The sequence below is a fragment of the Oncorhynchus masou genome, chromosome 13, assembly GCF_036934945.1.
Source record: "Oncorhynchus masou masou isolate Uvic2021 chromosome 13, UVic_Omas_1.1, whole genome shotgun sequence".
In the NCBI taxonomy this organism is placed as follows: domain Eukaryota; kingdom Metazoa; phylum Chordata; class Actinopteri; order Salmoniformes; family Salmonidae; genus Oncorhynchus; species Oncorhynchus masou.
Window position 1 is genome coordinate 34,771,142 of NC_088224.1, and position 26,612 is coordinate 34,797,753.

General features: G+C 43.5%; 1 protein-coding gene across 5 annotated transcripts in view; it reads right to left on the reverse strand.

The window, feature by feature from the left end:
* Positions 1–26,612, reverse strand: part of sema4ab (sema domain, immunoglobulin domain (Ig), transmembrane domain (TM) and short cytoplasmic domain, (semaphorin) 4Ab) — a 55,746-nt gene that overhangs the window by 10,951 nt on the left and 18,183 nt on the right. For all 5 annotated transcript variants that reach the window (XM_064983568.1, XM_064983567.1, XM_064983566.1 and 2 more), the window contains exons 2-5: positions 22,385–22,637; positions 4,743–4,903; positions 4,380–4,439; positions 2,976–3,074 (exon numbers count right to left, since the gene is read on the reverse strand). In XM_064983568.1, the coding sequence (XP_064839640.1) occupies positions 2,976–3,074; positions 4,380–4,439; positions 4,743–4,903; positions 22,385–22,481 (417 nt within the window). In that variant the 5' untranslated portion in view covers positions 22,482–22,637. The remainder of the gene's footprint in view (positions 1–2,975; positions 3,075–4,379; positions 4,440–4,742; positions 4,904–22,384; positions 22,638–26,612) is intronic.

Consider the following 26,612-nt stretch of genomic DNA (forward strand, 5'->3'; position numbering starts at 1 on the left):
GCAGAATAGAGTGAGGCCTGGAAGGAAGCAGAAGTAATTCCACTACCTAAGAATAGTAAGTGAACCTTTACTTCACTAGGCAAGTCTGTTAAGAACAAATTCTTATTTACAATGACAGCCTACCGGGGGGAGCAGTGGGTTAACTGCCTTGTTCAGGGGCAGAAAGACAGATTTTTACCTTGTCAGCTTGGGTAGTCTATCCAGCAACCTTTCGGTTACTGGGCCAACACTAACTACTAGGCTACCTGCCGCCGCAGTAAAGGCCCCTTTACTGGCTCAAATAGCCGACCAATCAGCCTGTAACCAACCCTTGGTAAACTTTTGGAAACAATGTTTTACCAGATACAATGCTATTTCACAGTAAACAAAATGGCAAACTTTCACACTTATCGAGAAGGACATTCAACAAGCACTGCATTTACACAAATGACAGAGAAATTGATAAGAAGATTGTGGGGGCTGTTTTGTTAGGACTTCAGTGCGGCTTTTAACATTATCGATCATAGTCTGCTGCTGAAAAAACACACCCTGCTATATTGTGGGTAAAGAGTTGCCTGTCTAACAGAACACAGAGGGTGTTCTTCAATGGAACCCTCTCCAACATAATCCAGGTAGAATCTTGAATTCCCCAGGGCAGCTGTCTAGGCCCCTTACTTGTTTCAATCTTTAGTATCGACATGCCACTGGCTTTAAGTAAAGCCAGTGTCTATGTATGCAGATGACAACACACAGTTAGTTTCAGAATGGTTGGCAAGGAATAAATTAGTCCTTAGTATTTCAAAAACTAAAAGCACTGTATTTGGGACAAATCATTCACTAAACCTCATAATGAATCATGTGGAAATTGAGCAAGTTGAGGTGACTTAACAGATTGTAAACTGTCATGGTCAAAACATATTGATACAACAGTAGTTAAGATAGGGCAAAGTCTGTCCATAATAAAGCGCTACTCTACATACTTAACGGTACTATCAACAAGGCAGGTCCTACAGGCCCTAGTTTTGTAAAACCTGGACTACTGTTTAGTTGTGTGGTGAGGTGCCACAAAGAAAGACTTAAGAAAAATGCAATTGGCTCAGAACAGGGCAGCACGGCTAGCCCTTGTATGTACACAGAGATCTAACAATAATATGCATGCCAATCTCTCCTGGCTCAAAGTGGAGAGATTGACTTCATTACTACTTCTATTTATGAGAGGTATTGATATGTTGAATGCACCGAGCTGCCTGTTCGAACCACTGGCACACAGCAAGGAAACCCATCCATACCCCACAAGATTTGCCACAAGAGGTCTCTTCACAGTCTCCAAGTCCAGAACAGACTATGTGAAGCGCACAATACTACATAGAGCCATTACCACATGGAACTCTATACCACATCAAGTAACTGATGCAAACAGTAAAATTGTATTTTTTAAAAACACATTATGGAACAGCGGTGACTGAAGCAACACAAACATAGACACCTACACACACACTATAACATACGCACTATACACAGATTTTTTGTGTGTTGTAGAGATGTGGTAGTGGAGTAGGGGCCTGAGGGCACAAACTTAGTGTGTTGTGAAATCTGTTGAGAATGTATTGTAATGTTTTTAAAAATGGTATAACTGCCTTATTTTTGCTGGACCCCAGGAAGAGTAGCAGCTGAATTGGCAGGAACTAATGGGGAAAAATACACCAGATTACTCAAGAGGGAGCCAAAGTTATGCGTTTAGTGCGGTTTTATCTAACATCATAAGTTAGACGCGCTACACTGGATTCGTAATTAACCACGAGTGATACCGTTGTCAATGAATCCTGCTACAATGGCCGTGGTTAGCAAAGTGTAATTTTGAACCTTGAAATTTTGCTGTGTCCACTTTCTGCTAATTGACCATTGGCTCACGAGGGTAAATACTTGATTAAGTGGCTTGTACTTCCTCGGGGATACACTTCCAGTGTAGCAGCTAAAAACCTGCAAGTGCTACACTGCTAGAGATCATTACCTCGATGTAAAACGGGCCCAAATGTAAAATGGTTACTAAAGACAGAGACAGGCATCTGAGGCTAAAGTACGCTTTGTTCTAGCTAAGTATATAAAGTATATATTTTTTCAATCATCTATACCACAGACACATACAAGTGTTGCCCTGTTTTGGGCATCATATGTGAGGGATGTCCTGTCTGAGTGGCCTGGCCGGCATTGGCTATGTGAGTGTAGTACAATAAAGCTGTCAGCATCAACATGACCAGAGTTAACACAGGCTTGACTGGGGGTTACTCGAGGATCCATTTTCTTAATCATCATACAGAAATGCTCTCACACACACACAGTCTCAGCCCGTGGGCATCAGACTAAGGGGACGAGCCAGCAGAGTGCGAAAATATTGCCGGGGCTGGTCGTTGAGCTCAGTACCGCACATAACTGGCTCAAGAAATTATCAATCTAGTGTGAAGCACCGGCACGCACGTTTCTGGGCCAAGAAAATTACCTACTACCGTGATGTTCTTGACACTAATGTCTTCGGCATTGGATAGAGAATATCTAATATGGGTTTACTGTACAGCCCATGACCAAGCACCATTACCCTCTTAACAGAGTTGGAGAAGATACTCAGAGGGCTGGATGGAACAAAAACAATAGAGAGGATTGAGGGAGGCGGTCACGGAAAGAGAGCAAATAGGGATAAACAACCAATAAAACAAGTTAGAGTGATATAAATGTAAGATTGTGTGGGAGGAACAGTACAAACGTTCATTTCTTGCTGTCCTCACTGTATTTGTCCTTGAGTACACTGAATCATACATTTGGTGACGATAAAGCTCGTTTTTAATTTGAATATGGTGTATGAGAAAAGTATTGAGGAAATAATATTATGTAGGTGTGGGTTCCAATACACTGTACAAATATATGTCATGCCAGTAAAAGCTAGTTACAGTAAGAGAAACATTGAAAGAGAAAAGGATTGCTTCGAAAGAAGAGCATCTTACGATGTAGGTGCAGCGTGGGCTGAAGGCGAAGGTTCCACAGGCATACATGTGCGTGGAGTTCAAGAACTGCAGCACCCGGATGAAGTTGGGACAGTCCGCCTGAAGAGGGGGGGGGGGGCAGAAAGAGAGGGAACAAGACAGAGAACATGTTAAGACGGTGCAAATAACGAGGTATCGTCCTTAGAAATGTGGGTGCAGGGCGAGATGGAGAAAGCGGGTAGACAGTGTTGTAAAACATTCTCCTAACCCTGGTCCCTGAGGTACACTGTGTGCTACACAGCTGGTCACTCCAGTCTAAACAATACTCATGTTCTAGGAATTGTAGAATATAAACGTTTTGCCAAGTTTGATAGGCGATAGCCAAACCTAATAAATAAACCTTCAAAACCCAATGAACTTCAGAACCAGAACTGGGTGACCCTTCAGAAACGCTTGGGTCAGTCTGTCTAGAGAGAGCAGGTCAGGGGGAGGGAGCACCGTTAGCACCAGTGAGCTAATAGCTCTGGTAACCCTGATCTCATTACTTAGTTTAAATGGGGCCACACGTGGAGGCTTACTTCAAGGGAGGCCTACAATACATTAAAGGGACTCTCCGGTACTTTTGTATACTTTTAGCCGGTAGGTGTGAAAGTAGCGCTCACAGCCAAAAGCAGTTCATCAATACGGTGTCTTTGGAAAATATTCAGACCCCTTGATTTAATCCACATTTTGTTACGTTACAGCTTTATTCTCAAATGTATTAAATTGTTTTTTTCCACCCTCAATCTACACGCAATACCCCATACTTGAATTACGAGTTGAGATTGAGAAATTAAAATAGTAGCTCTTTTTAAAAACGTGTCCATCAAAACAAACACGCCATCGCGTTTCGAATTGATGATGATTCAAATGTGGCGAAACCCATTGCCACGGATGATAGGTACAGGCCCATTCTGTAGGTCTGCTAATCCCGATTGGCATAAGACCATCTGGTATCGACTTCTTCCTTTTGTATCGCTGGCACATTGACGGCCAGAAAGACAGTTAAAGTTATCCAATTAAAAAGCTAAACAATTCCATTAGAGAATTACAGTCTTGGTGGGGTGGCTGTTGGTGGAATGCAGTGACAGCTGTGCCTCCAGTAAGTAATGCTTCTCCTCCCATTACTAGACAGACCAGAACCCCCATGCACAGCCTCATCCTATCCCCGCGCCTACTTGTGTTATATTAATTTCTTATTCTAACAGATTAAGGTATAAATCGAAGATCAGAATGAAGTGCTATTGAAAACTCTTGCAACGGAAGCCCCGGATATTGACTCAGGGGCCTAAACTGCCCGTCTAAGATCAAATCTTGGGGAAACACTGGCAGCATGCGGCATTAATAATGCTAATGAGTGGATTGGCTGAGCTCGGGTTAACTTGCCTTTTTCTTGCCCTTCATGGAGCATTCATCCAGGTCCTTCACTGAGGGGGACCAGTCCAACTGGAAGAAGAATGGAGGGAGAGAGGTCAGTGTTAACTGTTGAACCAGCTGTGTTTTTGTTTCAGATGACAACCGCTGAATTAAACCACTGGAAGGGGGACATTTTCTCCCGTGTTGAATATTTCCAATACAGCCTGTATGAACTGTAGGGCTTAGGTATTTTCCAACCAAATCTGGTGGTCTTATATGCAGGAACTTAGAGGGTTTATACAGATTCATGAAGTCTCAAAGCTGATCATACTCATTAACAACTTTGTGATTAGATGGATGTAAACATCAATGGTAAAAGGTCAACCCCCCTACCTTGCTCCTCATCACAATGATATCCTCCTGGCTGATATCCAATGAGAGCACTGCATCCCGCGCTCCCACAAACAACGTGTCTCCGTTGTCGCTGAGCAACAGTGTGGTGGTGTTGCCGACGTCCGAGCTGTCGAAGTGGCTGAGAGACCTCCCGGGTGTACCTGTTATGCAAGACATGAAAGTGGCAGGCGTTAGGTTTCCCTTTCCCATTCAAAATAAAGCGCATAAAGACACAGTTGAACCTTCAGATCATGCGAACTTCCACACGAAGCAACGAGTATTACACGGCTCAGATAGTTTGAACATGCCGTCGACACCAAAGGTTGTGGGTTTGAATCCTGCATAAACTATCCATGTTGGATTGGAGTCACTCGTAAATGGTCAAAAATAATATTCACACAGGCCTACGTTCTCAGCAGCAGAAACGTAACAAAACTCAAACGACTCTGAACAGAGAGCATTTAAAAGCATTACAATACACCGGTCCTCAAAGACACTAGATTAAGGGTTAGGTTAAAATGGATTACATATTATTAATATCCCAATACAGTCCGCACCCAGCATCCAAACACCCAGAAATATATATTTTGGACTGCTCTAACCACAAGAGGGCAAACTTGGCACTGAACGTTGGCCTTATAGCGTAGCCTACATAAAAAGCCTACATATTTTTAAGCTTTGAATAAATCATTATTCAGCGCAGAATTTTTAGAAAGATTTAGGATTAAGTCTAATCCAGGGAAAGTAAAATGGAAAAAGTGTCACTCCAATGGTTCAACGTTGAACAACTGCAGCTATTTTCACACGGCGGCATGAAATATACTGCCGTAATAATTAGCCTACATTAACCTGCTCGGATGGAGTGTCGAGACAGAACTGACATTTCAGGAATTTCTTCCTCTTTTCATTAACCTTTTCCATACAATAACAGGGGGCGGCACCCCCTCCTTCCACGCTCCAATTTCATTTGGACTGGAGGCCCTCAAGCAGGGCGCTATGAAAGATGGGAAATAGCACGTGCACATAGTACTGAAGAATGCCCAGAAACTCTTAAAGGCCATCCCCATGGCGTTAAACCAATTACAATAAATCAACCCACTTGCCTATTACGTAGAGCCATTTCAAACTCTCTGTAGGAATATTCTGGAAAAACCTCTGAACACTGAACAGGGTTGTCATGATTGAATTCCCTTCCAACATGGGGATATGTGAGTGAGTGAGAGACACAATAGATGGCAGGTTGTGTGACCTTGTAAGGTCATGATTTTGACTTTCTGTAACCCCTACTAGTCACGTCAAAGACAGTTAAGATGATATGGCACAACACGACAGCAAAGACGACATTTTGGTGTAGCATAATTAAACAAACATGGTCAGAGAAATTGTCAAACGTTTGAAATGTTTTATTGTTCTGAACAGATTGTTCGCCGGAAGCAAAAAGCACAACAATCAACCTAACCTCTCTCATACTCAGAATATTGGCTATTTCTCAAATGCTACCAAATCAAAATCAGCAAGCAGGACTGTCTGGAATTATACATTTTATTATGATGGTGTGATTCTTCGTCTAATCAAGACTTGGCAGCAGAATTTTAGACAGAGGCTCTACAGAGAGGGCATGAGCACATGACGAGCATAATCCTGTGCTGTCGCTATGGTTTCCATACCCGTGGCACCATTGGGGACAAAAAAAAAATGGGTTGTGCTTGGATATTAAAATGGGCACAGACCTACACTGACAGCTTTGTGTTGTTAGGTGATTGTGAAAGGTGCCTGTGAGCTGATGAATAATGAACAAAGCCACTTCCTGCTTGAGGCAGAATCGCTAGAGAGATGAGATCTCTGGGTTTTCTAAGCAATGCGATAGACATTTACAGTGCTGCGATAACAACAGCGGAAACATCGGTGTACCGCGGCACAATTATAGGAGCTACTGTCTACGTGCACAGAAACATTCACAGGCCATACTTAAAACACGACCACACATACAGTGCAGCCGGAAAGTATTCAGACCCCTTGACTTTTTCCACATTGATACATTATTCTAACATGGATTAAAAGTTCTCATCAAGCTATACACAATATCCCATAATGACAAAGCAAAAACAGGTTTTTTTTTTTTTTAAACAAATCACATTTACATAAGTATTCAGACCCTTTACTTGGTACTTTGTTGAAGCACCTTTGGCAGCGATTACAGCCACAAGTCTTCTTGGCACAAGCTTGGCACACCTGTATTTGGAGAGTTTCTCCCATTCTTCTCTGCAGATCCTCTCAAGCTCTGTCAGTTTGGATGGGGAGCGTCACTGCACAGCTATTTTCAGGTCTCTCCAGAGATGTTCAATCGGGTTGAAGTCCGGGCTCTGACTGGGCCACTCAAGGACATTCACGGACTTGTCCTGAAGCCACTCATATGTTGTCTGGCTGTGTGGTTACGGTCATTGTCCTGTTGGAAGGTGAACCTTTGCCCTAGTCTGAGGTCCTGAGCACTCTGGAGCAGGTTTTTGTCAAGGATCTGTGTACTTCTCTCCGTTCATCTTTCCCTCGATCCTGACTAGTCTTCCAGTCCCTGCCGCTGAAAAACATCCACACAGCATGATGCTGCCACCACCATGCTTCAGCATAGGGATGGTGCCAGGTGTCCTCCAGATGTGATGTTTGAAATTCAGGCCAAAGATTTGAATCTTAGTTTCATCAGACCAGAGAATCTTGTTTATCATGGTTTGAGTCGTTTAGGTGCCTTTAGGCAAACTCCAAGCGGACTGCCATGTGCCTTTTACTGGAGTGTCTTCCGTCTGGGCACTCTACCATAAAGGCCTGATTGGTGGAGTGCTGCAGAGATGGTTGTCTTTCTGGAAGGTTCTCTGGAGCTCTGTCAGAGTGACCATCAGGCTCTGGTCACCTCCCTGAACAAGGCCCTTCTCCCCTGATTGCTCAGTTTGGCCAGGCGGCCGGCTCTAGGAAGAGTCTTGGTCGTTCCGAAATACTGTTTTCAATCAAATTGATTTAGAATCCCTTTTCACGTCAGCAGATGTCACAAAGCGCCATACAGAAACCCAGCCTAAAACCCCAAACTGCAAGCCATGCAGATGTAGAAGCGCGGTGGTTAGGAAAAACTCCCTAGAAAAGCAGGGTCCTTGGAAGAAACCTAGAGGAACCAGGCTCTGAGGGGTGGCCAGTCCTCTTCTGGCTGTGACGGGGGGAGGTTATGAGTACGTGGCCATTTAATGCCAGATTGAACATCTTGAGGAACAAAGGTTAATAGATGACCAGCAGGGTCAAATAATAAAATCATAGTGGTTGTTGAGGGGGAAACAGGTCAGTACCTCGGGAGTAAATGTCAGTTGGCTTTTCATAGCCGAGCATTCAGAGTTCGAGACAGCATGTGCGGTAGAGAGAGAGTGAGTCTTGGGGACCTTTAATGCTGCAGACATGTTTTGGTACCCTTCTCCAGATCTGTGCCCGACACAATCCTATCATGTCTCAGAGCTACATGGACAATTCCTTCAACTTGTTTTTTTGCTCTGACATGCACTGTCAACTGTGGGACCTTATATAGACAGGTGTGTTCCATTCCAGATCATTTCCAATCAATTGAATTTACCACTGGTGGACTCCAATCATGGTGTAGAAACATCTCATGCATGAACAATGGAAACAGGATGCACCTGAGCTCAATTTCGAGCCTCATAGCATAAGGTCTAAATACTTGTGTAAATAAGGTACTTCTGCTTCATCATTATGTGGTAATGTGTGTAGATTGAATGAAATACATATTTTCCTCATCAATCAATTTTAGAATAAGGCTGTAACCTAACAAAATGTGGAAAAAGTCAAGGGGTCTGAATACTTCGAATGCACTGTATAAAACCGAGGTGTATGCACACATGCATAGGCCCACAAAATGGCCTCAAATTTAACACACAGGCCTTGATTTAAATACCTCACTGTATACATTGCGTGTATGTGTGGATGCCTGACAAGTACATCAGTACAGCGTTACTTGTTCTTCAACTTCTGCTTGACCACAGAAGCAAATGATATCCAGAAAACTGCTGTTATCATCCGTTACATTGCTCCTGTCAAGAGAGAATGTATAAGCCCTATGGCATCAGTAGTTAGGTCAGTCTACAGTTCACTTTCATAATTTCCAGCACATCAACTATAAACTCAAAATTATGTGGACACCCCTTCAAATTAGTGGACTCGGCTATTTCAGCCACACCTGTTGCTCTGGCCATGCAATCTCCATAGACAAACATTAGCAGTAGAATGGCCTTACTGAAGAGCTCAATGACATTCAATGTGGCACCGTCATAGGATGCCACCTATCCAACAAGTCAGTTAGTCAAATTTCTACCCTGCTAGAGCTGCCCCGGTCAACTGTAAGTGCTGTTATTGTGAAGTGGAAACGTCTAGGAGCAACAACTGTTCAGCCGCGAAGTGGTAGGCCACACAAGCTCACAGAACGGGACCACAGAGTGCTGAAGTGTGTAAAAAATCATCTGTCTTCGGTTTCATCACTCAGTACCGAGTTCCAAACTGCCTCTGGAAGCAACATCGGCACAAGAACTGTTCGCCAGGAGCTTCATGAAATGGGTTTCAATGGCCGAGCAGCCACACGCAAGCCTAAGATCACTAAGCGCAATGCCAAGCGTCGGCTGCAGTGGTGTAAACCTTGCTGCCATTGGACTCTGGAGCAGTGGGTACGTGTTCTCTGGAGTGATGAATCATGGGTTTGGTGGATGCCGGGAAAACACTGCCTGCCTGAATACATAGTGCCAACCCCATCGAACACCTTCGGGATGAATTGGAATGGGGACCAACTCTGTATTCATTTCCATGATTTTAGAATGAGATGTTCAACGAGCAGGTGTCCACATACTACATGGCCAAAATTATGTGAAAATAGTGCGTTTCTATGTTGAGGTAAAAGATAGCGGAAGATAATGGTTTCCAGTGAGGTATTGTGTGATAGTGTGATTTTGACCAATTATGACTAGGTATTGCCTACTAATTGGTAGATGATTGAAGTATTTACAATGTAACCTTCTTTTTACAAAAAAACCCCAGAAAAGTTCAATTTTCAAATATGTCAATGATGGGGTGGTGCTGGATATGAATGAAACATTGTGACATTTCCCTAGTACACCATAAACGTTAGAGGACAAAACAGTGACAACATTAAATGACACTTGAAAAGTAATGACCGTGAGTGAACCAAATTAATAGAACTAGGAAATTCCTCAAAACCAGTCAACGGCAAAAACTGATTATATTGATTGGGCCCATTTAACACTTTTCACAGAAACTGTGCTTTTTGAAGAGTTGTGAATGCATTTGTTCTGCTTTTGCCTGGCTTGCCGGGTTCACAGTTGTCAGACACATGACTGGCGGACAAGACTAGTTCTGCTTGAACTCTGAAGGGGAGTGTCTGATTCAGTACGTGATAGATAGTAACCTTTTAAGGGAACAGTCCAAAGTTTGACCAAATGATGGTTTACTATATATGAGCTACAGTGAAAATAGTGTGTTGTTTGACTGGTTTGTGAAATTGAAACAGAGTTTGGGGGAACCATTTACGTCAGCCACTATACTTATCGCCCTAGAATCAGTGCGATGATCATACGACTGAATGATAAGAATGTTTAAAATTATGCCGGGATTTTTGAGAAGTATTCTCGTCTTTAACTTTGAATTCCCTTACATTGAAAACAAACTCTGGGTCCACAAATGGTAAAGCAATTTTAATAATTTAAGCAAATTAGTCATGTATTCAGCCAAAAAATGTTTTGAACAGACCATGACAAATGTGTGCCTTCAGTGTAAAAATGTTTGTAATAGTGCAGCAAAGATAGTCAACACCTGTCTTTAGGCCTCGGGCAAAGTAACTCATAATGCAAGTACAGCTCAGCACACTAACAGGTTCTGAACTTGCACCAACAGCCCCAAATATCAGTCACATTGGTGCCGTGACTAGCAAACTGTTGATGTTCCTTAGCCGCAATGTTTGCTGCAGAGGAAGTGAAAGATAACTATGGAACTCTGAGACAAAATACCAAGCTGGTGTGTGCAACTTTTGATTGATAATTGATGACTCATGCAAGCTCCTAGTGGTAACTGCTAATGCCAATTCTTTAAATCCAAAAGAACTTGTGCGGTCGAGTCACGCTGACGACCCAGATGTAACATCCAGTCGGTTAACTTGGCAGCCCTAGATTGCTTCAGGAGCTTTGCCATCCCTCTCTAGTTTAACACCAGTTGCACTGTGTGGAAAGTCACCTTTCACCACTCCACTTAGTCCTTCTCAAAGCTCTGTTAGCAGGAGACATCTTGCAAAAGTGCAGGCTCAGGGATAAAGGTAATTGTTTTTCCTCCATGCCCACCCCACCTACGAAGTGGCTCTTTCCAGGCCATGGGGACACAGTGCTCCTTTGTTGCGGAGGTCATGAGAAAACCACATCAGCTGAGGAGTTGGTGGGGGGGACGTTGAACGTCAAAATCAAACTGTTGCTTGTTTGTCTGGGCAAGGCCTTCTCTACACGGCCTTACTCAGGACCCCCATGTGTCCCGTGCCAAGCTTAGAAGGGGTTGCTGACCACATTTAGCTTGAACGGTTGCCAAGGACTGTTTGCTTCACTCCTTCGGGCCTCATGAGACTTGATCTGTGTGAAGTTGTGCTCTGCAGAGAGTTTACATCTCGGCGCGGGCCTGCAAGGGTGTTGAGTCTGACGATTAATGTGGCCATGCATGGGGGTGTGAGAGAGTGCAAGAGCGTGCGGGTTTGTGTTCAAGGTTTGTGAGGGATATTAGCAAACGGACATCATTCATAACCACCCCAGTGAGTCAGAAGAAACTGTGTGGGTGTGTGTGAATGTTGGATCTGAGTGTAGATGAACTTTGAGGTTGTGGGAGAATCTCCTAGTGTGCTTTCTGCCCACCCCAGGGAGAGGGAGATGTGCCCAGTGATGAGTGTGGTCTGAGAGGCCTGTGCTTCAAAAGGGTCCTCCACTGGGTTTCTTGCTCAGTCACGCAAGTGGTTGCTCCAGGAAATGTGTGGATGTCAATACACGTGAATGAATAAGAGAGACATACGGCCTCCTGAGTTGCGCAGCGGTCTAAGGCACTGCATTGCAGTGTTGTGTTGTGGCGTCACAGAAGTCTGGGGTTTGATCACAGGCTGTCTCATTATCAGCAGTGACCGGGAGTTCCATAGGTGCAATGCACAATTGGCCCAGAGTCGTCCGGGTTAGGGGAGGGTTTGGCCAGGGGGTTGGCTCAACTCCTTGTGGCGGGCCGGGTGCCTGCAGACGGAATTCGGTCGTCAGTTGAACAGTGTTTCCTCTGGCACATTGGTGCAGCTGGCTTCCAGGCTAAGCGAGCGGGTGTAGCATGGTTTGGCGGACGTATGACATGACCTTCGTGTCTCCCGAGCCCATTGGGGAGTTGCAGCGATGAGACATGGTCATGAAATAGGGGAGAAAAGGGGGGTAAAAAATTACACAAAAATAATTTTGATATCAAAATGGTGTCCTGGGCAAAAACGGTTTGGGAACCACTGATCTCATCCTCCCAGGCAAGGCCATAGAAGAGACCATTGGTTGTGACTAAACACAGCTAACAAACATGACTAACATCATCATTAAATTTGCCAATGAAACAACAGTGGTAGGCCTGATACCGGACAACAACGAGACAGCCTATAGGGAGGTCGTCAGACCTGGCTGTGTGGTGCCAGGACAACAACCTCCTTCAACGTGATCAATACAAAGGAGAGGATTGTGGACAGCAGGAAAAAGAGGACCGAGCACGCCCCCATTCTCATCGACAGGGCTGTAGTGGAGCAGGTTGAGAGCGTCAAGGTCCTTGGGGTCCACATCAACAACAAACTAACATGGTCCAAGCACACCAAGACAGTTGTGAAGAGGGCACAACAAAACATATCCCCCCTCAGGAGACTGAAAAGATTTGGCATGGGTCCTCAGATCCTCAAAAGGTTTTAGATGCACCATCGAGAGCATTCTGACTGGTTGCATCACTGCCTGGTATGGAAACTGCTCGGCCTCTGACCGCAAGGCACTACAGAGGGTAGTGCGAATGTCCCAGTACATCAATGGGGCCAAGCTTTCTGACATCCAGAACCTCATTACCATGCAGTGTCAGAGGAAGGCCCTAAAAATTGTCAAAGACTCCAGCCACCCAAGACATATTGTTTTCTCTGCTCCCGCACGGCAAGTGGTACTGGAGCACCAAGTCTAGGCCCAAGAGTCATCTAAAGAGCTTCTACCCCCAAGCCATAAGACTCCTGAACATCTAGTCAGATGGCTATTCAGATTATTTGCATTGCCCCCCCCTTTACACCCCTGCCACTCTGAGTGACTAACTCTACCTACATGTACATACTTCCTCAACTAACCGGGGCCCCCACACATGGACTCTATCAGTACCCCCTTGTATATAGTCTCGTTATTGTTATTTTACTGCTGCTCTTTAATTAAGTGCTACTTTTATCTCGTTTTTTTAAACTGCATTGTTGGTTAGGGGCTCGTAAGGTCTACACCTGTTGTGTTCGGCACATCTGACTAATAATATTAGATCTGATGTTTGGTGCTGATAAAATGTTCAGTGTGTGTAGACGGCACTTAGAACACAGATCTGGAAGACAAATGGCTTGGCCTGAATCCAGTTCTGACTGGCTCAACCAGAACTGAGCACTCAGCGCCCATCTCAGACGCCACGGCGAGGGGGGAGCAGGTACAGTATTTTAACTCAACACAGCTGGAGTGGAAGACAGGGCTAGAGCGAGGAATTAAGTTTAAAGACTTCGCTCGAAATAGTAAAAGATCCAACATTTGGGTCAAGGCAAGTGTGCTGGCAAAAACAGAGAAGCCCAAAACCTCTGAGCTCCTTAACTGTGAATAAAAAAAATGAAAAACTAGTACACACTTACGTTGATTAGAGTTTAGACACTTCACACCGTAGAGTTGGCCATGTGAGACATTTGGCAGAGGGAGTGACTACTGCATTTCCGTACTACGGTGTGGCTCTATGGGTCATGTCTCATGGGTGGGTTACTCATGAATGAGCAACGGACTGGGCTACTGTGTGAGCAGTCGCCCATTTAGAAAGCGGGTGAAGTGGGGGATGGGTGGGTGTTGCGCAACACGGCAGATAAAACCTGCCATCCTGGGGATTAGGAGGGATCCCGTCCCGTACCTGTCAGCGCGCGTCATCATCCCTCCGCTGCCTGCACACACGGGGCTGAGGCTCATCTCAGTGAGGAGATGAAGAGACCTCAGTGGAAGTTCATCCTGAGAGATTCTCACACGGTTGTGAATATGTTTCTCCCTTTTCTCGCCGCAATTTGATGCCATTTTGTATCTAAATAACTACCATATAACGGCCATCCATTTGTAATGACATCGACACTCGTGTGATTCATTGCGTCACTCATTCATTAAAAAGTATGGATCTATAAAATGTGTGTGGGTGTGTGCGCACGCATTTGTACACAACTCGCGTTGTGCATGTTGCATGACGCCAACCATCTTAGTGGTTGGCTCCAGCTGACTGAGGCCCCACTGCCTGAGGCTGAGTGGTTAACTAAAGTCTGCTGGAAATGGGGATGTGAGAGTTTGCTAACGACAGAAATGCACTACCCGAGGACACTTCCTCAAAAGCAATGAGACGAGGAACTCCAAATATCCGCATGTCAGCATAACGAAAATGAGCAAGTTCTGTAAAGCTTAGTGAAAAGTGATCAGTTTAGGTCCTCGCCCATGGCCAACTCAAACACCATTCTGTGGAATTCTAAACAGCACAGAATGGAGTCACGAGCGGTTAAATTTGTTCATCTGTCTCAATCAGAAAAGAGTAAACTCATTTCGCTAACAGACCGTGAGCAGAAAGCACATTCTTCACAACTTAGGTGTTCAGGGCAGGTGCAGAAACTGAGGTAAACATTTCTACACCACATTCTTAAAGCCAGGCAATTCTCCTGCATTTGTAAAACATCATTATTATTATATATATTTTTTTAATGTATCCAACTACAGCAAAGGTAGATCAGATACTGAGGTCAATAGGCTATTCCTGGAAACTGGAAGAAAAACATTAATGACCTGGCATACTGGTCTGACCACTGGCCTAACATAAGACAAACTGCTTTCGTAAGTTGCAATGTTATTGGGAGAAAATGATAGAACTTAAAACACACCTTTAAAGCAGCAGGCAGGTTTTAAGGCATCAGCCTGGCGGGCTCTCTTGGTCATCCCAGCTACAAGAAGCAGAGATAATCAACATTTCGAGCTGCATGGGAGGACGGGAACACCACGGGCTTCTATCAAGTCCCCTAATTCCCTGCCTGCCTCCAACACTACTTAAGTGAGCCCTGAAAGGAGAAAAGACACTGGAGCAGCTTTGTTTCCTTTCACCTCTCACAAAATTATAAAAGATCAGCACCCCAGATCCCAATCCCTTCTGACCCTAAACAATAAGCATTATTGGAGATGCTGATATTGGGTCCCGAGTTGGAGGAAGTGTTGTCAACTTTAAACTTAGCGTTTGTGCTGTTCCATTGAGTGTGGGGAAAAATGGGTCTTGCATGGGGTATTGGCATCGTCTAAGAGGATGGACATTTTTTCCAGTAGTTCAATCCAGGCTTCCGGGGAAGCCTAAAAGCTTACCCTTTTCACACTACTGAGCCGAGCTTAGCTGTACTGCAACGGCCTGTTGCTGAAACCATGCTGAAAAAGGACAATGTGATTAGATGCATCCGAGCCAGGAAAAAGAAAACAGTTTGGGACGGCACAAAACTGTAAAAAAGGGTGAGTGACCCCATTAGTACTATTCCTGAGCAAAACATACGAAAACACTCACGCAACCTAATCTGATACTGTGCCCAAACAGAACAAAGCCACAGAGAGGAATCAAAACAAAAAAGCTTCACCTAAGTCTGCAAATGTATCCGCTTTCACATTTATTTTTCTCAATCAGGTCATCTTCGCTTCCTGTTCTTCTAGTCAGACACAGTTTGGGCTTCCACTTGTGTTATACAGCGAGTCCTCTTCAATGTGAATTTAGGGCCCTATAAAATCTGTGTTGCGAACAAAAATCACGGAATCCAGACAAAACAGATTTCAACAATTTTCAAAAATGTATTTAACTTAGGACATCAACTAAACGTATTAATTAAGCTAAATTATTAGAATTCGTTTTCCCAAGTTAATAATAAGACTTGAACAAATTGCATCAGTGATTTGTATTTTCTGCAACTTTCTGAAACAGGCACAGGAATGCCTCGGTCTGTGTGTGTGTGTCAACACTGGTGTAGCCATTAGCGATGATGCTAACGATAACCTTCTTATGGTAGAGATGGAAAGGCGCTTCCAAAAAACCTTCTCATTGAAATGTTTGCATTTGGCAGAATACGATTATTTGCATCAATCCAGTGGCCATTTGTTTTGCAAACGCTGCAATCACATGTGTGCAACATTGCTAACTAAACAACGGTGTCTTGCTGGTGTGCACTGGCATTAAAAGTGTACCTACACACAAAAATCTAAATGCACTAATATTTTGCCCACACTTCCAAAGTGGTCTCCTGATAGGGTTTTAAGCATTGTTGTGGACTTAGAAAAGCAACTACATTGGATAGGGATGCACAATATCTCGTAATTGGCCGATATTCGCTACAAATGCTGACGTGCATACCTATATAACGTAGCTTAGCGATGCACAGATATGCCATTTTTACCACATACCCGATATTTTCCGTGCCAAACAAAAACCCGATATCAGATTTTTTGAATTTTAGCGGTCTTTTAAGCATTTTAGTGCAGTTAAATAGTTAAAACACACAAGTTACTTTGTTGGCATTTACAAATGTCCCCATTACCAGTAAAACATCATCAAAAACCTATTTCTTTCACTTACTTGCTCTGCTGTTTCGTTGTTCATTCTCAACCAGGATTTCATCATACTGAGCCGCCATTCGAACTACTGACTCAAGAAATAAGCTCATCAACTGTGTCTGCAGCAGACACTCTCATGGCATTGAAACACTTGCTCAACAAAATTGCCCACACAGGCAGTGGGGTTAAAACTTGCAAAAGTACTCTACTAGAGGCTGTAAACTAGAGGTCGACCAATTATGATTTTAATGCCGATACACTTGTATTTTAACTTAGTACATAAATAAAATCAATTTAGTCTCATGAATAATGAAACATGTTCAATTTGGTTTAAATAATACAAAAACACAGTGCTGGAGAAGAAAGTAAAAGCGCTAAATGTGCCATGTTAAAGTTCCTTGCTCAGAACATATGAAAAAGCTGGTGGTTCCTTTTAACATGAGTATTCAATATTCCCAGTTAAGAAGTTTTAGGTTGTAGTTATTATAGGACTATTTCTCTCTATACCATTTGTATTTCATAGACCTTTGACTATTGGATGTTCTTATTGGAGTTGATAGGCTTGTCATAAAGTCAAACAGCGCTGTGCTTCAAGCATTGTGAAAAGCTTTTGGCAAACGGAGGAAAGTGAGGGTTGAATGAATGCTTACAAGCTTGCAAGAGCGTGGCGTGTTTGTGTTCAAGGTTTGTGAGGGATATCAGCAAACGGACATCATTCATAACCACCCCAGTGAGTCAGAAGAAACTGTGCGGGTGTGTGTGAATGTTCGATCTGAGTGTAGATGAACTTTGAGGTTGTGGGACAATCTCCTAGTGTGCTTTCTGCCCACCCCAGGGAGAGGGAGATGTGCCCAGTGATGAGTGTGGTCTGAGAGGCCTGTGCTTCAAAAGGGTCCTCCACTGGGTTTCTTGCTCAGTCACGCAAGTGGTTGCTCCCGGAAATGTGTGGATGTCAATACACGTGAATGAATAACAGAGACATACGGCCTCCTGAGTTGCGCAGCGGTCTAAGGCACTGCATTGCAGTGTTGTGTTGTGGCGTCACAGAAGTCTGGGGTTTGATCCCAGGCTGTCTCATTATCAGCAGTGACCGGGAGTTCCATAGGTGCAATGCACAATTGGCCCAGAGTCGTCCGGGTTAGGGGAGGGTTTGGCCAGGGGGTTGGCTCAACTCCTCGTGGCGGGCCGGGTGCCTGCAGACGGAATTCGGCCGTCAGTTGAACAGTGTTTCCTCTGGCACATTGGTGCAGCTGGCTTCCAGGCTAAGCGAGCGGGTGTTAAGAAGCGTGGTTTGGCGGATGCATGACATGACCTTCGCTTCTCCCGAGCCCATTGGGGAGTTGCAGCGATGAGACAAGGTTGTAATCATGAAATAGGGGAGAAAAGGGGGGTAAAAATTACGCAAAAATAATTTTGATATCAAAATGGGGTCCTGGGCAAAAACGGTTTGGGAACCACTGATCTCATCCTCCCAGGCAAGGCCATAGAAGAGACCATTGGTTGTGACTAAACACTGCTAACAGGCACGACTAACATCATCATTAAAATTTGCCAATGAATCAACAGTGGTAGGCCTGATCACCGACAACAACGAGACAGCCTATAAGGAGGAGGTCAGACCTGGCTGTGTGGTGCCAGGAAAACAACCTCCTTCAACGTGATCAATACAAAGGAGAGGATTGTGGATAACAGGAAAAAGAGGACCCGAGCACGCCCCCATTCTCATCGACAGGGCTGTAGTGGAGCAGGTTGAGAGCGTCAAGGTCCTTGGGGTCCACATCAACAACAAACTAACATGGTCCAAGCACACCAAGACAGTTGTGAAGAGGGCACAACAAAACATATCCCCCCTCAGGAGACTGAAAAGATTTGGCATGGGTCCTCAGATCCTCAAAAGGTTTTAGATGCACCATCGAGAGCATTCTGACTGGTTGCATCACTGCCTAGTATGGAAACTGCTCGGCCTCTGACCGCAAGGCACTACAGAGGGTAGTGCGAATATCCCAGTACATCAATGGGGCCAAGCTTTCTGACATCCAGAACCTCATTACCATGCAGTGTCAGAGGAAGGCCCTAAAAATTGTCAAAGACTCCAGCCACCCTAGACATACTGTTTTCTCTGCTCCCTCACGGCAAGTGGTACTGGAGCGCCAAGTCTAGGCCCAAGAGTCATCTAAAGAGCTTCTACCCCCAAGCCATAAGACTCCTGAACATCTAGTCAGATGGCTACTCAGATTATTTGCATTGCCCCCCCTTTACACCCCTGCCACTCTGAGTGACTAACTCTACCTACATGTACATACTTCCTCAACTAACCGGTGCCCCCGCACATGGACTCTGTATCGGTACCCCCCCCCCTGTATATAGTCTCAATATTGTCAACAGCCTGCTGCTGCCTACCACTGCTCAGTCAGACTGCTCTATCAAATCATAGACTTAATTATAATATAATTAAAACACACAGAAATACAAGCCTTCGGTCATAAATATGGTCAAATCCGGAAACTATTATTTTGAAAACATTTATTCTTTCAGTGAAATACGGAACCGTTCCATATTTTATCAAACGGGTGGCAACCCTAAGTCTAAATATTGCTGTTACATTGCACAGCCTTCAATGTTGTCATAATTATGTAAAATTCTGGCAAATTAATGACGGTCTGTGTTAGGAGGAAACGGTTGTCACACAGGTCGCAACAAGCCAGGCGACCCAAACTGCTGCATATACCCTGACTCTGCTTACACTGATCGCACGAGAAGTGACAATATCAAGCACCGCATTGATTATATGCACCGCAGGACAAGCTAGTTAAAATAGTAATATCAATGATGATTGATTGTTTTTTTATAAGATGTTTAATACCAGCTAGCAACTTCCCATGGATCCTTGCTGCCTGCACTCACGTAACAGGTGGTCAGCCTGCCACGCAGTCTCCTCGTGGAGTAACAGGTGGTCAACCTGCCACGCAGTCTCCTCGTGGATTGTAATATTATCGGCGTCCAAAAATGCCAATTACCGATTGTTATGAAAACTTGAAATGGGCCATTCCAATTAAATTGGTGGGACCTCTACTGTAAACCAAGCGATTCGGTGGCATTCTCTGAGCCTCCTTAATGTTTCGCCACCATGCTCAATGCTAGGTACAAGGACCGCTACTTTGATGCAGACAAGAAACAGGGTTTATGTGAAATGTTAGACACAGCTGTATAAGATAGAAATGGACACAGTGACAGTGAAGCACAGAAGAGGACCCACGACAGGCCACAGACAGAGCTGAAACTTCACTGCTTGACATGTATGATGAAATCCTGATTGATAATGAAACGACTGAACAAATTAACAACGAAACAGCACAGCAAGTAAATGAAAGAAATAGGTTTTGATTATGTTTTACTGGTGATGGGGACTTTTTGGTCCGTGTGTGTGTGTGTGTTTCAACTATTTAACTGTACTAGAATGCTTAGAAGGCCACAAAAAAAAATGTTAAATACCGGTTATCAGGATCAGGTTTTTTGGCTAGGAAAATGTAGGATATTGGTATTGGCCAAGAATGTCATATCGGTGCATCCAACATTGGCTGACCTATTTAAAAAGTGGGATTTTGATCAAACCCCTGCACTTTTGGGGTGCCAATGGAATCAAAGAAAAACAAATGGGTGAAAACAGAATTTGGGAAAAAACTAAAAGGTAATCAGGCAAAAAAAACAAAAACATATGATAGGGCTCTATGAACTGCACATTATTATAAGACCTGAAACAGTCTGCCAAATTGTGCCAGTGTCCTCATCTTACCCAGTAATATTTTCAAGTCAGGGGCCTACTCGATTCCATTGATGACACTGCAGACTATTACCCTGTTTTACTGAGTAGTTCCCGTAACTCACTTCCGATGTTAAGTAGAAATCCATTAGGGCCTCGGTCTCAATGGCCAACACAGCTTTTAAACAAAACACAAGCCACTGAAATGGCCATAGGAAAAGCAAAGCAGAGATAGGTGAAAATGGTTCAGCAATTTGCACAGTAAACACTGAAGACACATTGAACTGAAACATTCTGGCAATCCCTTGAGGTTATCTGCATCTTAAACGTAAATTCCAAACATAGATTCAACAGCTGAAAGAACTAGAAGCTTAGAGGATAGGCTACATTTCTATTGGAAACTGTGCTTTGCGTGATATTTGAGCAGGAATGGAGACATTTTCAGTGCAAACTAAGGCAGGAACCGTAGTGTTATACAAACAAATGGCCAACGTTGGATACTATTTACTTTATGTTACAACTTCCAACCCTTAACTGGAGCAAACAAACTGAAAGTTTAAAAACCATATTACAACATTCCGGGGTTTTTTATGTTACTGCCCAGCCCCTTCAAGTGGAACTGACAGTGTTTTAGCCACATTAAATCTTATTAAAATCTGTTCATAATAACCACCTTGGAAGAATATACCTTTTTATTGTATTATATTTTCTGAAAAGCGAGCACTGTACGTTCCTTTTCACGTTTTCATCGAATTTTTGGGAATGACAGTAAGGCATTTGTGAATATTCTATGGCAATATAGAGTGGGAAAGCACTGCAGTAAATAAAACGTAATAAAAACTTTTCATATCTGCAAAGTAGTTCAAACGCTGTTAGTTTCACTTCAACAATAGTAATGAATACACGCTTTGAAGACCATGCAACCGAACAGTTCAAAACCATTGTGATGTCATCCGCTGGCTGCTTCGTTAACCATAATGCACGTCTCATTAGTACGTCGTTAGTTGGGGCAAAACCCGGGAGCTCTTCTTATTATGACTGCAGAGAACAGTGCTTTGTACGAGAGAGAGAGACAACAGCGCATCGGTTCAGCTCAACTTTCATTCCCCTCTCCAGAATATCCACAAATGATGGATGGCAACAGACCACTCAAAGTTATTCCATGCGAGCCTGTGAAAGGCTCATGTGGGATAACTTTGGAACCAACTATACAACATGCACATAATGACAGCGTCACCATATACAGATGGCAAAGATGTGTATTTTGGTCTGAAGTAATCATCTCTGCTCAGAGACAAGTAGGCCGTCATTGTAAATACGAATTTGTTCTTCACGGACTTGCCAAGTTAAATAAAGGTTAAATACATTTTTAAAAAGTACCAATGAGCATTGATCATTCGTAAGTGATTGATTCTTGAACAATTAACTCAACGCTGAATCGGCCTCACCCAGTTAGAGCAATGTTTAGCAATGCTTGTCACTCACGATCGCATTTCCCCCCTGTTAGCGCTGTTGCACTTCTGACCCTTCGTTGGCCCCATTGAACCTCCATCTAGTCATATGAGGGATGCAATTACTACCAGAGCTACAATGGTGAGAACAATACTTACCGTGCCATTCCAAGTCATTGTCATTTTTCATATCACGATACCGAGTATAGGAGCATAGTTCAATTGGAAGTACAAACGTCTGTGGACTGGGTGGGTCTCTCCAGCCCAAGCCGGGAATGATTGACAAGCATTCACACCAAGAGTGTCTTTTTGATCTGTTCTTAAGTTTAAAAATATATATAGTTTATAATCCATAGCTAAATACAGTCATTGGAGAGTATTCACAGCTGCAAAGTACTTTGCTTTAAGCGACTGTCACTTTAAGACAGCGAGACTAAATGAAAGCCTTGGAATGCATCACTGGATTTCAAAAGTTCATACTCGAGGAGCTAACAAGATCATAAAAAGTGTTTGACTTACCCATAGTAAACGAGACCCGGGGGGTAAGCCTGGCCAAACATGTACCCATAACCCCTAGAATGACCACGATTATAGGGAGTGGGCCTTGGCGTTCCATGATGTCCCAAAGAGGGAGGAGAGCAAAATCAGTGCTTGGGAGAAAGCGTCTGGCAAAAAGTGTCCGTTGTTTGTCTGTGTTAAAGACTGGTTCTGTCGGGGGAGCACAGAGGCAAAAGCCACTTCCTCTTGTCTCTGGAGCCAGCCGTCATCGCATCTGAGGGAGAGAGAAAAAAGAGAGAGAGAGATGGAGTCAGGGGAGGGAGGGTCAGAGAGAAAAGCAGTACTCCCTTGGCACTGTAGAGTTGTGGGTGGACAGAAAGCCTGCCAGCAAAGGAATGACTCATTTCCCAAGTCTGCACTAAGAGGAACAAATAACTTCTGGGATATCCCAGAATTACTTAATGGACTAGTATATTTCATGTACAAGTAGGCACCACCTACCTACACAGGCTGTACAGCGAAAAAAAACATTACAAGAAACCTCAAGGAAAAACCCTAATTAAATAAATGATTCATGCAGTGTGAAATCATTTTGGGAACAACTAGAGAAACACCTGACAAACTGATATCACTTAACAATCACTTTGAAATTCTATTTGACATAAGGAACATCATAGAGATTCAGTGACAAATACAGATAATACCTACTTTACTCTAGGTTGAAATGACTGCTACTCACAACAATATGAAGCTTTTGATCAAGGGAAAGGTATTACCAACATGTTCACTGATATCCATCGTGCAAGCTAATTAAGGACCTATAACAAATTTCATATTTTGCCAAATTCCACTTTGTTTATCCAGGTTCCAGATTTTTCCCTGTATTCAGGCATTTGCTCTTAAAAATTACACTTTTTTAATAGAAACAACATTTGATGTCCTACGTCAGGGTTCCCCAACTGGCAGTGCTTTGATTTGGCGCCCAAAGTTTGAGCATTTTTAAAAACATTTTTAAAATGTTGGAAATCTGTTCCAAAGTATTCCCATGAATGGTAGAATGGCGCCTGAGAGAATGGCTGACGTTATACAGTGGGGCAAAAAAGTATTTAGTCAGCCACCAATTGTGCAAGTTCTCACACTTAAAAAGATGAGGCCTGTAATTTATCATCATAGGTACACTTAAACTATGACAAACAAAATAAGAAAAAAAATCCAGAAAATCACATTGTAGGATTTTTTATGAATTTATTTGCAAATTATGGTGGAAAATAAGTATTTGGTCAATAAAAGTTTCTCAATACTTTGTTGGCAATGACAGAGGTCAAATGTTTTCTGTAAGTCTTCACAAGGTTTTCACACACTGTTGCTGGTATTTTGGCCCATTCCTCCATGCAGATCTCCTCTACAGCAGTGATGTTTTGGGTCTGTTGCTGGGTAACACAGACTTTCAACTCCATCCAAAGATTTTCTATGGGGTTGAGATCTGGACACTGGCTCGGCCACTCCAGGACCTTGAAATGCTTCTTACGAAGCCACTCCTTTGTTGCCCGGGCGGTGTGTTTGGGATCATTGTCATGCTGAAAGACCCAGCCACATTTCATATTCAATGCCCTTGCTGATGGAAGGGGGTTTTCACTCACAATTCCACGATACATGGCCCCATTCATTCTTTCCTTTACACGGATCAGTCGTCCTGGTCCCTTTGCAGAAAAACAGCTCCAAAGCATGATGTTTCCACCCCCATGCTTCACAGTAGGTGTGGTGTTCTTTGGATGCAACTCGGCATGCTTTGTCCTCCAAAGACGACGAGTTGAGTTTTTACCAAAAGTTCTATTTTGATTTCATCTGACCATATGACATTCTCCCAATCTTCTTCTGGATCATCCAAATGCTCCCTAGCAAACTTCAGACGGGCCTGGATATGTACTGGCTTAAGCAGGGGGACACGTCTGACACTGCAGGATTTGAGTCCCTGGCGGCGTAGTGTGTTACTGATGGTAGGCTTTGTTACTGTGGTCTCAGCTCTCTGCAGGTCATTCACTAGGTCCCCCCGTATGGTTCTGGGATTTTTGCTCACCGTTCTTGTGATCATTTTGACCCCATGGGTGAGATCTTGCGTGGAGCCCCAGATCGAAGGAGATTATCAGTGGTCTTGTATGTCTTCCATTTCCTAATAATTGCTCCCACAGTTGATTTCAAACCAAGCTGCTTACCTATTGCAGATTCAGTCTTCCCAGCCTGGTGCAGGTCTACAATTTTGTTTCTGGTGTCCTTTGACAGCTCTTTGGTCTTGGCCATAGTGGAGTTTGGAGTGTGACTGTTTGAGGCTGTGGACAGGTGTCTTTTATACTGATAACAAGTTCAAACAGGTGCCATTAATACAGTTAACAAGTGTAGGACAGAGGAGCCTCTTGAAGAAGAAGTTACAGGTCTGTGAGAGACAGAAATCTAGCTTGTTTGTAGGTGACCAAATACTTATTTTCCTCCATAATTTGCAAATAAATTTATTAAAAATCCTACAATGTGATTTTCTGGATTTTTTTTCTTCTCATTTTGTCTGTCATAGTTGAAGTGTATGATGAAAATTACAGGCCTCATCTTTTTAAGTGGGAGAACTTGCACAATTGGTGGCTGACTAAATACTTTTTTGCCCCACTGTATGTGCTTCTAACCAACTGCTATTTTGTTAGTTTCTTTGCGAAATTTCTAACTTAAAAAAAACAAATCCCCATCATTTCCGCAAAGAGAGGACGGAAAGAAAAAAAGGAGGCGGAGGTTGGGCTGCCTCCTAGGAATTCGTAGGCGAGCGAGTAAACCCCCACTTCCATCTGTTCAATTGGCCAACGTGCAAAATTGATGACCTACGAGCAAGACTAAACTACCAACGTAACATTAAAAACTATAATATCTTATGTTTCACAGAGTCCTGGCTGAATGACAACATGAATAACATATAGTTGGCGGGTTTTAAACTGTATCAGAAGGACCGAACAGACGCCTCCGGTAAGACAAGGGGTGGTGGTCTATGTATATTTGTAAACAGCTGGTGTATGATATATAAGGAAGTCTCAAAGTTCTGCTCACCTGAGGTGGAGTATCTTATGATAAGCTGTAGACCACACTATCTACCTAGAGAGTTGTCATCTGTATTTTTCATAGCTGTCTATATACCACCACAGACCAATGCTGGCACTAAGATAGCACTCAATGAGCTGCATAACACCATAATCAAACAGGAAAACACTCGGAAGACACATTTCAGTTGAAGGCATTCAGGTTTACAACTGACTAGGTATCCCCCTTTCATCCAGAGGTGGCAGTCCTAGTGGCCAGGGACTTTAATGCAGGGAAACAAATCAGTTCTACCACATTTCTACCAGCATGTTAAACATGCAACCAGAGGGAAAAAAGACTCTAGACCACCTTTACAACACCGACGCGTACAAAGCTCTCCCTCGTCCTCCATTTGGCAAATCTGACTATAATTATATCCTCCCGATTCCTGCTTGCAAGCAAAAATTAAAGCAGGAAGCACCACTGACTCAGGTCAATAAAAGAAAGTGGTCAGAGGAAGCAGATGCTAAGCTACAGGATTGTGTTGCTTGCACAGACTGGAATATGTTCCTGGATTCTTCTGATGGCATTGAGGTGTACACATCAGTCACTGGCTTCATCAATAAGTGATTCAATGACGTCATCCCCCCCAGTACATCACCGGGGCCAAGCTTCCAGCCATCTCGGACCTCTATACCAGGCGGTGTCAGAGGAAGCCACTAAAAATTGTCAAAGACTCCAGCCACCCTAGTCATAGACTGTTCTCCCTGCTACCACATGGCAAACATTACCGGGTCCCATTTTTTTTTTTACACTGCATTGTAGATTAGTATTCGGCGCATGTGACAAATAAAAATTGGTTTGAATATATATATATATATATACACACACACACACACACAGCTCAAAAACACAAAGGGAACACTTAAACAACACAATGTAACTCCAAGTCAATCACACTTCTGTGAAATCAAACTGTCCACTTAGGAAGCAACACTGATTGACAATAAATTTCACATGCTGTTGTGCAAATGGAATAGACAACAGGTGGAAATTATAGGCAATTAGCAAGACACCCCCAATAAAGGAGTGGTTCTGCAGGTGGGGACCGCAGACCACTTCTCAGTTCCTATGCTTCCCGACTGATGTTTTGGTCACTATTGAATGCTGGCAGTGCTTTCACTCTAGTGGTAGC